The sequence below is a fragment of the Panthera pardus genome, unplaced genomic scaffold, assembly GCF_024362965.1.
Source record: "Panthera pardus isolate Hobbes unplaced genomic scaffold, ASM2436296v1 HiC_scaffold_16, whole genome shotgun sequence".
NCBI lineage: Eukaryota > Metazoa > Chordata > Mammalia > Carnivora > Felidae > Panthera > Panthera pardus.
The window spans coordinates 13,653,667-13,665,418 of record NW_026526721.1 but is presented as its reverse complement, the minus strand read 5'-3'; the positions used below and the strand labels follow the sequence as shown (position 1 = coordinate 13,665,418).

At 41.8% G+C, this 11,752-nt stretch overlaps 1 protein-coding gene across 9 annotated transcripts in view; it reads right to left on the bottom strand.

Moving 5' to 3' along the window:
- TIAM1 (TIAM Rac1 associated GEF 1) overlaps window positions 1–11,752 on the bottom strand; it is a 391,533-nt gene that overhangs the window by 75,652 nt on the left and 304,129 nt on the right. For 8 of the 9 annotated variants that reach the window (XM_053903146.1, XM_053903144.1, XM_053903147.1 and 5 more), the window contains 3 exons: window positions 9,877–9,951; window positions 6,977–7,147; window positions 226–330 (listed from right to left, as the gene is read on the bottom strand). In XM_053903146.1, coding sequence (XP_053759121.1) covers window positions 226–330; window positions 6,977–7,147; window positions 9,877–9,951 — 351 coding nt within the window. The remainder of the gene's footprint in view (window positions 1–225; window positions 331–6,976; window positions 7,148–9,876; window positions 9,952–11,752) is intronic. The other variant, XM_053903151.1, reaches the window with a different exon arrangement.

Here is an 11,752-nt window from a genome sequence, read left to right as displayed (position 1 = left end):
TCTCACGATCGCACAGCCTCACTCCTTGCAGACACAAAGGTGGCATTTCTACTCTACAGACACATTGTGATACGTAAGGCCATCTTCGCAAACTTCCGAGCTCTGAATGAGGTTCATTTATTTTAGAATTCGTTCTACTTCACCAACCACAATTAGTACAAGCACACATATAATTTAAAAATAATCTCCTACAGAATGTACTTGGACAACCGTCATAAACATTACCAGCTCATAAATGTCCTCCTCGGGCTTTGGAACGTAGTGTTGCATTTTGTTTTCTATTAGAAATTTCAGACGCAGGTAATGAGCAGAGTGATCCAGTTGATGTGTCTGGGACAAAAGAAAGGAAAAAGAAAACGTTCAATAGTAAACAGGAGTATTTAGTGCACCACTGACATATTATCACTATCCCCCGAGAATCATAGAGATTTGTTACTGGGGAGGGCGTAGGGTTTCTACACCTCCTAGGAGGTTTACCTCTAAAACTCAAACTTGAAACGAATTTTCATTGAACAGATGAGTAATATTCCACCGACAGCTTATGATTCAATGGAAATAACTGAGTCACATCTTCACTTCTGCTTATCTGAGTCATTACCCTCTTTAACACTGGTTTTGCAACAGAACCCCATCAGATCAGGGAGGCCCTTCAACATAATTCCAAACATACAGAGGTGATTAAAGAAAAAGTCACAGAAACAGTAAGGAAAGATTCACAGTGACAGGGAAAAGCTGTGCCCTGGCAACGTTGTTTTTCTAGCCACATGGGGACACTGGGACAGTTGCTAATAGTTCATTTGCAGGCGAGTCAGCGTGAAGACAAGGCATTTGGATTTCAGTCTTATTTATATACACCCCAAGTGAGACTCCCTCCGGGGGCAGTGCAGACGGGCATGTGTCCAGCACTGGCAACACATTGAATGACTTACCCAAAGAAAACAATTCTAAAATAGTTAAGGGTTGAAATTTCCAGGCCTACTCCTTTGGTTCAGAATGGGTCGACGGATTTTTCTCCTCTAGAGAGTCACCCTCGATTTAACGTTGCGGTAAAAGCGATAGTCGCAACGTGGCTTTATAAATAATCCTCCACGTGCATTCGTGAAGATGCAGAGAAAAATGTAAGAAAATGCTCTTTGAAAGTTACATGGCAGCTTGAAAATGTATTGTCAGAAAACGCTTAAGTGAAGCCACTTTTTAAAGCATTCTTATCCCTCAGAGATGCATCCCAAAGCACTAGTAGATAAAAGATATGATGTCTAAAACTCGCTTCCAAAAGAATCCAGAGCAGGGGGTGGGAGGGGATGAGTAAACAGATGAAGCATAATTTGGTAATTTTGGTTAATTATAGAACCTTGGTGACAGATACGCAGGAGTTTATTACACTATTCTCTGCTCTTACAGGAGTTTGAAATTTTTCATAAATATTAGATCTCTTCACACCAAAAGCTCTACTGGTGAGAATTATTGCAATATAAGTGAAAATTAATCTTTTGCTGGCTTAATCCTCTTTCTACCTACCCTGATCCCCCCCCCCCCGAATTTTAAAGGCTAAACTAAGAAAATTCTGATAATTATTCCAATAGCAGTCATTCAGTCCCATCTAACGAAATCTAAAGTGTGCCAGATGCTGTGTGAAACACTGCAGATATAAAAATTAATAAAACATAAATGCAGCCTTCAACCGTGTGTGTGGCTGTGGGGAAGAGGGGGGCAGAAAACAGAAGATGGGGTGGTGGTGGCTTTGCTTTTTAAATAAATATACATGCAACAGGGGTGCCTGGGTGGCTCGGTCGGTTGGGCGTCCGACTTCGGCTCAGGTCATGATCTCGCGGTTTGTGGGTTTGAGCCCCGCATCGGGCTCTGTGCTGACAGCTGGGAGCCTGTAGCCTGCTTCAGATTCTGAATCTCCCTCTCTCTCTGCCCCTCCCCTGCTCATGCTCTGTCTCCCTCCCCAAAATAAATAAACATTAAAAATTTTTTTAAAAAAATACATGCAACATAGGCATCCTGCATTATTACAAAAGCACATTTCCAGAAAGTGGAAATGAGTTCGTTCTGAGCACCTAGGAGAATGATAAAGAAGTTTTCTACCCTGCATCCTCTCCTGAGTAAAGTGATAGTTTGAAACCCGCTGTGTGACCACAGATACAGCTGAGCCAACACATTCCCACGTACCTGACTTTCAGGCTGTCACTGTCTGTATTACGGAGGTCAAATGCTCAGGGTCTGACAGACCCAGATGGATGGTGTCTAAGGTAATAAGAATGATTATGGGTAATCCAAAGAAGCATGTAACAGGGAAGCTTTTGTTGGTTTTTTTGTCTGTTTTTGTTTTGAGAAAGAGAGAGAGAGAGAGAGTATGCATGCATGGGGAGGGGCGGGGGGCGGGGAGAGAGAGACAGACAGACAGACAGACAGACAGACAGGGAAAGAAAATCTTAAGCGGGCTCCAAGCTGAGCGTAGAGACCACCACAGGGCCCAATCTCACGACCCTGAGATTATGACCTGAGCTGAAATCAAGAGTCGGATGCTTAACTGACTGAGCCACCCAGGTGCCCCAAAACAGTGAAGTTTTACAGTGGGCTGCCTATTACTTACAGGAGGGCTGCTGAGACAAACAAATGAAATAAAAATATTTAGGGTAAGATGATAGGAAAAGTTTCCCTCCAGAGACAGAAGCTGCAAATGCTTCCCACCTACCTAGGTCCTCACCGAAATCTTTCAACAGAAGAAAAAAATCGTGTTTGCCATCTGTTTCTGACTGAGGTGGGAGGAAAAGAGCAATGAAACTTCATGGGGTCTTGGTTAACAGGAACAAATTCACTTGGCAACCTTACTGTCATCATTAATAAACACTTTGTGGACACTCTCAATAAGGCTGACACTTAAACCGTTTTCCGGAAGTCGGACCCAAGGAGCAACCTCACCTAAGAAGCTTGTGGTTCCTGAACCCTCAGTGGGAGAGACAGACAGCCCCCTGTCAGGCACCAAAGATCTTAAGATGGTCCTGATGAAGAGTAGAGAGGTTCTCATCACGCCTTAAATGCTGCTGTGCTGAAACATTTATACAGATGTACAGAGAGCAAAAAATAACAGCTGTCTAGGTACCTCACTCAGAGTGACACAGCAAGGACAACAAAAGAATGGTAAATACAGCAATGGTAATGAGGCCGATTCTTGGCACCTTCCCCTCCATCATCATCTTTGTCAAACTTCTTTAAGTTACAATAATGTCTTGATAATTTTAAAAAATGAAAATGGCACATGCGACAGATAAAACTTTTAATGGTCTTACTTGCACCCAAGGAGCCCTTAGATTGGTCAGTAAACAGTCACCCTAAAAATGGGTAGTATACCTGAGGGCCTACCATTTTGGTAAAGATTTCTCAATTACAAGCCCGCACTAGTCATGGCTGCTCTAACATGAAGGCAAAATCCTAATGAATTAATTGATCCTGATGAATTAAATCTGATCATCAGAACTCTCAAGAAGAATTTCCTCCTCCCCAAATATCTGCAGGTTGAGCAAATTTACCATGTTCACAATACATCTTTGTGCAAAAAGAATTCCAAGTATCAATGAATATGTTAACACAGCAAGTCCAAATATTTGTCCTGCTACAGACTTGTAAAACATTCAAGAGAAAACTTCCTAATTCAAGAGAAACTCAGGGAAAAATTTAAGTGGTACCAATTTGTGTTCCAATGTGCATTTGCTTAAGTTACTCAGAGAGCATTTGATTCATTTTGAGACAATGTAGCCACAAGTTATACCAGAAGATAAAAATACCATAGAACAAGTATTAGTTTAGTTGGCATATATTTTCTTTTAATTTGCATCCACTTCAAAGGATGAAATAGCAAACACAATGTACTTTTTTTTTCCAGTAAATAGTTTGAGCCAATTACAAGAGATAATAACATGATCTTTTAATCCATCAGGGTTTTCTCTTCCAATTCAGTCCAACTTCTTGGGGAAACAGAAAAGTTACCACATATAGAAATCCATGCACACACACACACACACACACACACACACACAGGTGCTATTGCAGAATTTCCAAAGATTGATCTTCCTCTTCAAGGTGACCTTTCTTTTTTTTAATGCCAATGGTTTTTAGAATAATCAAAAAGTCATAGGCCAATATAGTGATGGCATGAAATAAAACTCATCCCATGGTCACACATGAATTGTATCAGTGAGTATGAATGAATGAATTTTTTGCAATTATTTTGGTAATTGCAATGATCAGAATATATCGAAAACCCACAGGCCAACGTGGTTACCTGCTATAGTTAGCAACAATCATTTTCGTCACATCTATAACATGAACTGTACATGAAATGTAGATCTTGAAACAGTTACTATACCAGAACTTGACTGGTGCTCGGATGGCAGATGACAAACTGATGTGAAAGGATGTGGATCAGATAGAATAGGAAAAAGAATGAGCTGAATGCAAGAGACAGAAGAAAGAGATTGATTATTAAATATTAGAAAAAGCATCCATCACCGACGTTGAGAATGACAATAAAGAAATAAAAGACAGACATTCTGACAATCACCTTTTTTTTCAGTCCCTCCTCCTCCAAAGAGAAAAACACTCACCACTAATTAGATCATTAATAACATGTGGCACTGTTACCCCATTATCTCTTTCCCTCTTAAGAATAAAATTGGCTCCACTAATTACAATAAAGTGTTTTCCAAAGAAGGAGCCAGCTTTAGAAGGCACCTGGTTCTCAGCACACTATATAATTTATCCTACATGGGTGCTTTTCCAGAGACCATCAATTTCTTCAAGTGCATACAAAAGTTTTCCATTTTTAAACTCACGACACTTAGCTTGTTCCACACCACATTGTTTTTGTCTTTATTTCCATGTTTGGGGGAAAAGAGTTGAGCACCCAAGGGAAAATTGGGCAGGATGACCTTCTGTTGTTAGAGAGAGGGATGTGTGCCCTCACGATGCCATCAAAAACCTTTCCAGCGATAGATATAAACACTTTATGCAGGGACAGGTCCCACTTGCTGTCCAAAGATGGTCTCTAGCTGCCGTGACAATACCATTCATCATTCTCTTAGTTTCTATCAAAACAAAGCTTGAAAAGGACCCAAAATTGGGCCCATCACTATTTTCCCCACTCATTGTTCAAGTTTCCACCAATCAATGGTCACTGGAAAACTATGACCTACCCTCTGATCCCTAATTGCATCCAAGGCCAATGTACACAGGAGGCGCTTAAGCAATGCTCTCCCCTTGGAAAGACCTCCAGGGTTTGGCTTTATTAAAAAAAAAAAAAACAAAAAAAAAAAACACCAGAGTCCTACTTTTGACACCTTCAGCTGCAGTTCTGAGAACGACTTCCACAGCTCTGCGGAATATTAATGGGTCTCTAAAGAATCGTGCTAATCTATAAATAAAAGAATGCAGAAATCCTCAATAGACTAATTTTGTTAAGTAATTAAAATGAAAAATGTGAACAGAAATACCATTATCTTCAAAAAGCTGGAATTCACGTACATGAAGGATTCGAAGCATGTAACAGAGTATCATTTATTTTTAACACCTATGTGGGGGCTGAGTTTAGCTTTGTCCTAAAACAAATGGCCCTTCTACATTTCTTCCACATAAGGCTTATTTGAGCCAGACTGTTTCATTTCTCCCACTCATATAAAGAGCCATATTTTTTCTTTACAAAGGCCCTAGTGATTTGTTTTCTTTAAAAAATTCCGAAATTGCTGATTGCGGAATTACAGCATTGAGGTACTTGTTCTGGTAGTGAAATAGATTCAGTCTTTATAAACCATTGTGTTGAGTGAGGAGGTCCTAAAAATGTCACTGTATCCATCCAACTTCTTCTAGGAGAAAATTATGACGGGAAGGTTTCTACTTGCCCTTTAGTGGTCCTGGGGAAAGCCATCACACTGTCTAAAAAATATATTCTGGATTCTTCTGACCCTAATGGACCATCCTTCCTGATGACCACCCTGGCGCAGGAGAGGATACAGGCTCAGAGCAACCAGGTAGATGTGGGTTCAGTCTCTCCTTTGCAACTGACTGCGTGCAACGTGAGTGCTGGGCCTAGAGCTAAGGCTCTCTGAGCCTCACTTTCTCCATCTGTACAATGGGCAAACATCATCTCTTCCTCAGACTTGACAGAACTCCTAAATAAAACTATTAGTGCTGATACTTTTGTACAAGTAAAAACAAGCACACGAAAAACGCTCGTTTCTTTCTCTTTTCCTTCCCTCACTCCAGGCAATTCATCTGGTGCCCTTCAGGGGGGTGAAAAATAAAACCTCGTTGACTTTGGAAAAGAATCGGAAGTTTCTGCAGCTTAGAAGCGACAGCAGAGAAAGTGAACTCAGGCATTTGTCACATACACACGCATAGTAAGAGGCTAATTATGTGTTTACAGGAAAGGGAACTTCTCATCACGGAGATCAAACATATTTATCTCAGTTTTTCCCTACCCATATGGCTGTGGCGTCAGTTACTGTCAAAGAGCAGGTACACATAATATGATGCCACTAAATCTGTGTGTGTGTGCGCGTGTGTGTGTGTGTGTGTGTGTGTGCCCGCGCGTGCACAAAACAAGTTAGGCAAATGCCAGAATGTTTACGGTGATACTTCTAGACCTTGTAGGGGTGGCCTTCATTTTCTTTGCTCTTCACCCAAATTTTCTAAAATTTTTGCAATGAGCATATAATTCACTTATTTCAAATCTATGAAACATGCATATTGAAAGAAGCTATTTAAAGAAAGAATCCCTCCCCTCCCAAAGCCCGAGAATTCACTTCCACTTAGTATGCATATGATCACAGAGGAAATCAAAGCTGTGAGAGGAAATGGAGGTACCCTTGGAAGCACCTTCCTCCCTCACACGTCTCTGAATCCTCACGCGTGCCACAGATGATTCCTCTGGCCCACTCTGCTCCTCTCAAGGAGGCAACCCCGAATACCTTCATACCTTACAGATCAGCTCCAGGGTGTCCCGGGCAGTGTCGCCGGGCCGGACGACCGTCAGGGCTGGCTGATTATTTGGCAGACAGAACCACGATGGTGTGAAATACTCGTGGACCCAAATGTCACAGTCGGGATTGTGCTGGTGGACGCTGGGCAAGACCATTTCTTTCTCCCTCTACGATAAGAAATGAAGTTAGTCGGGCAGCAGTCATCAGGCTTTGCTCTCCGGATTGTACGCGGAGATTCACTGTCTCCAGGAAAATGGCCCAGAGTGGAAATGGCAGCACTGGTGAGGGACAGAGGGGGATGTTCAGAGAGGACACTATTGACAAAGGAGCTTTAATGGGGGAAGGAGAGATTTCTCAGATGCGAGGCAGACCTTTCACCTGGTCCACAGCATCCACAGGTGGGCACTGTGTAAGTGGGGGGAGGGGTGGGGGGGAGGGTACCGAAATTTGGAAGAAGGAAAGAAATGGATCATTCAGCTCAGCTTTCTTGCTAGGATTTCCCCCACAAATCCACCTTAAACAGGGAATTCCTACAGCAAGAATATCTACCATGTGGGTTATATGTTTCAAAAGCAACAATGAGGCCCCATGGAAATTATTAAAGAAAAGATGATGTTCTAGCACTACACGTTTACAGGGAGCATCGTTTCTGTGCTTGCACTTGACCTCCAGCACAGCTCTGGGAGGGAGACAGTTCCGTTTCCCAGACAAGGTTCAGAGAACCTCAAAGGCATGAGCCGTGTGGCCTTTTTAGGCCATTGCCACACTCCAGCCTCTTCCACTACTTGGCCTGAGGGTCAAGGAGTAGTGTCATGTTTATAAGGATGGGAAAAGATGTACTCATTCAGCAGCTGGGATAATCCAAGCAAGCGAAGCTAAAACATTCCATAGAACAATGAAATAGGGGCCAATTTCTTTGAAATAAGCAAATAAAGAATGATGTTAGGGGAGCCTGGGTGGCTCAGTCGGTTAAGCACCCAACTCTTGGTTTTGGTGCATGATCTCACGGTTACGATCTCTTGCTTCATGGGTTTGAGCCCGGATCAGGCTCTGTGCTGACAAGTGTGAAGCCTGCTTGCGATTCTCTCTCTTTCTCTGCCCCTCCCCTTCTCTCTCAACATAAATAAATACACTTAAAAAAAAAAAAGATGTCAGATTTCAGCAATGTAAAAACAATATTGATGGGCAAGATGTACTAAGACAAGACTTGATTATTGGTTTATAACCAGGCCACTGATCAGTAAATACAAATCTATAGGTTACCAAGAACAAGGCTGGTATTAGGAAATTACAAGAAACAATTTTTCAAACTAAGGCTGATAGGTGGTAACGTCATAGCTTCTATTCAAAAAAAGAATGAATCCGAGAATGGGGGAAATATTTTTGCAAAGGCTACTAACTAAATTCAACCAAGAAGACAATTTCAGCTCTGGCTTTGAATGATGTCACTTTTGCGGATAAACTGAACCCCAAGGAAGGGATTGTCAAAAAGCAAAAAGCAATCAACTTGGGCTAAATCCCATGAACTATAATTGGAATCTTTTTATTGTCCCCATGTGCCATATTAAATAAGTGCCCCTTAGCACTGGATCAACTCAAGTTTTGCATCTAAACTGCTGTTTGAGATCAAGGCACTCCAGCCAAGAAGAAGAATAAAGAAATATCTCAGAGAAATGGACAAACAAAAGGGGCAGAGAAATCCAAAGGAAAAACATGTGCAGGTTCCAGGATCTGTGTGCTCTGTGCCTGGGGTCCAGGATCTGTCTGCCTGGAGAGGCTATTCCAACATTAAAAGGGGACTAGTAACAGTATGCAAGATGAGTTAGCTAACTTCAGAAATGGCTTCATTAACATCAAAAACAATGCTTGTGTTGCACGTAGGTACAGTGATTTAATTTCATCAGATTTCATCAGAGACAGAGTTTTTCAGAGAAAGGGGCACGGATGGGTATTTCCAAGGACAGCTGCATTTGTATCTACAGGGACATAATCCAGGAGTAGTTCGAGCACAGAAGTGACAACAGGCCTGTCCCTGGCCACTCCTCTCCCCTCACCCCTTCCAAAGGCCAGAACTCCCCACTGCACTCTGTTTCAGAGGCTCCATCTCGAACACGGGCTGTGCTACCGCTGACCGCCCCTGCTTGGTTGCACAGCAACCGAGAGCTGAACTCTCTGTCATATTGATCCTGAGCCCAAGAACTGGGGGATCATTCCAAGGTCACGTTATCAACAACAGAACCCCCTGAACAAAGAGGTTACTGGTATCACTGTTAGGGTCTTTAAAGCTGGGGATGTCCATTTAAATTAGAGGCTGTAAAAAGTAGCCCAGAGGAAACAAAAATCAATATTCTTCATGGGCTTTCAATCAGAGCAGTGTGACCACCCCTTTTAAATCCAGGCACAAGGTTAGAACAAGTCTGTGAATCTTTAATTGAATACTTGTCTTCAGGAGGCAAAAGCATTTTTTTTTTAAAGAATATACTATCAGAACAGTTCTTTGAATTAATGGGAACAACACAGCATGTGTGGGCAGAGAGGGAGGGCAGTATGAACTCACCTCTTGGGAATGGAAGTTGTAGATAAAAGCAATTGGCAATGACATAAGATATTCAGCTCCCCAGAACCCAAATTTCCTCTTATATTCTAGATGGAAAATGATACATCCAAATGATAAGTATTGAAAATGTTATGTTGGCAGGAGAATGTCCTTATTGTTACCAAGTTTTAAGCATAAAATGCTTTTCCACCTTTTACCGACCTGTTACGTAACTTTAAAGATTTGATCATTTCAGCATTTAATACAGTCCACTTAATTTTAGGATCCCAAGAAACCAATGCATTGTGTAATGTTGACACATTCGCGGTACTTTTAGAAAAGGAATGGGTTTATTTTTACCTTGCCATCTGGAACAGTGTCATCAAATATTCCCTCTAAAGATTTCTTTACAGCATCACTTCCCTCACCGAACACCTGCATATACAAAAGTATCATCTTAAAAAGGCCTGTCGGCAAGAGGGCAAATGAAGCATGGGAAGGGGGATGGAAAATGAGCGTGGCTGTTGGAACACATGACAGAAGTCTCCAGATCCTCCTATATCAGCTCCATAAATAGGGAACGTAATTCATGGTAGCAGACCAGGAAAAACATGATCCTCTATCTGGATCACTTCCCATAACTCTAACAAACTCAAAAGAAAAAAGAAGAAGAAAAGAAAAAGTTGGCTTCTAGATCTGGATAATTCATTTTGTTGTAAAGAAAATAAGCTTTTGCAAAAGCAATGGACTAGATTTGCTCACATTGAACAGTTTCCACAATTCCCTCACATATACAATCAGATATTCATCAACAACTAGTTTACTTTTCATACTCTGCTGAGCAGAACCTGAGACTATCCATTTATAGTGCTTTCCGTAACATCCCAGAAAAGGTTTTCTTAATTAAAGAAAAAGAAAAAAAAAACAAAAACAGAAATTTGTCTGTTCTTTGAAATTAAATGAATTCTGTTCAGTAGTCAAAATCTAAACATGTTGACAAGAGAAAGTTTTATATTCTGGCTCTAAACCAGCCAGGTACTATCAGGATAATACACATGATTAAGAAAAAGCCTTTCTCACGATGCAAATGAGATAGATAGAAACACACCATTTGTGTCCATTTCAGAGTCCTGAATTAACAAGTAGATTTCTGTTGGTATGCTCATGGCTAAGTAGTAAGTTTTTATACCCCTTACTTTAAGAGACAGGAACAAGAATTGCTTTGAGGAAATGGTATCGTCCTTTGATTTTTGAAATCATTCTCTTTTAAAACATTCTCTTGGACCTCATTTAACTTGAGGCATCTATTTCAGCAGCCATGGACTCTGACACAAGCTGGCGCTGATAAAGTTACCACCGCATGAACCAAGGCTTGTGACAGAAAAGACGTTCAAACCCAGTTCCCAACTGCAAAGTCCTGGCATGTACTTTAGTGGGTGCTCTGAGTCACCTGCCATCACAGGAGGATTCACACAAAACGCCACCACCACCTGCCAAAGGGAGGGGAGAAATCCTAGTGGCGAATGTCTTCCTTCTGTACGTACGTTTGGTCCAGAGACATCAAGTCTCTTGTGTGAGTGTTTTGATAAAACAGTGACTTTCCTCCACACCGTTTCTTCTTCAGGTTTACACAGAAGCAAAACCTGGTAGCAGACTTGACGCTCTGCCTTCTCCAAAGACCACAGACCAAACGGCACGGATGCTCAGTCTGAGGCTCACTTATCACCTGCTCATCTGGTCTCCTGCAACGTCCATCAGCGACACAGAATACCCACGTTTAAACAGTGAGTGTGGTGGTCAGTTAGGAACGTAGGACGTCACTTTTCAGGACTGTCTCTTCTAAATTTCAGTTCTTGTGTAAGCTAATGGCTGGAACTGTCAGAACAAACAATGAGGGATCTTTTTATCAAATTAGTCAATTGGCTTCTCACTTTGCATAAGGGCACAGAGTGAACAGGTCAAACTGGGAATCCTAGCCATGACCTCCAAGATGCTCAGTGCTTCACTTTTCGGCCACCATAACCCATGAATCCAACATTCTCCTTCTCCTGAAAAGACCAAGACCCATGTTCCTTCAGTCCCTAAAACACGAGCAAGCAGTCCCAGAGCCACTTGCTTCACAAACCCAAGAAGAATGACAATGACAATGGAGAGAAGTTCCTAGAAGTGACTCTAGCAGGATGGCGGTCTTGGCTAAAAGGGATAAAAAGGACAAGGCCACAGCATGTGGCTAGAG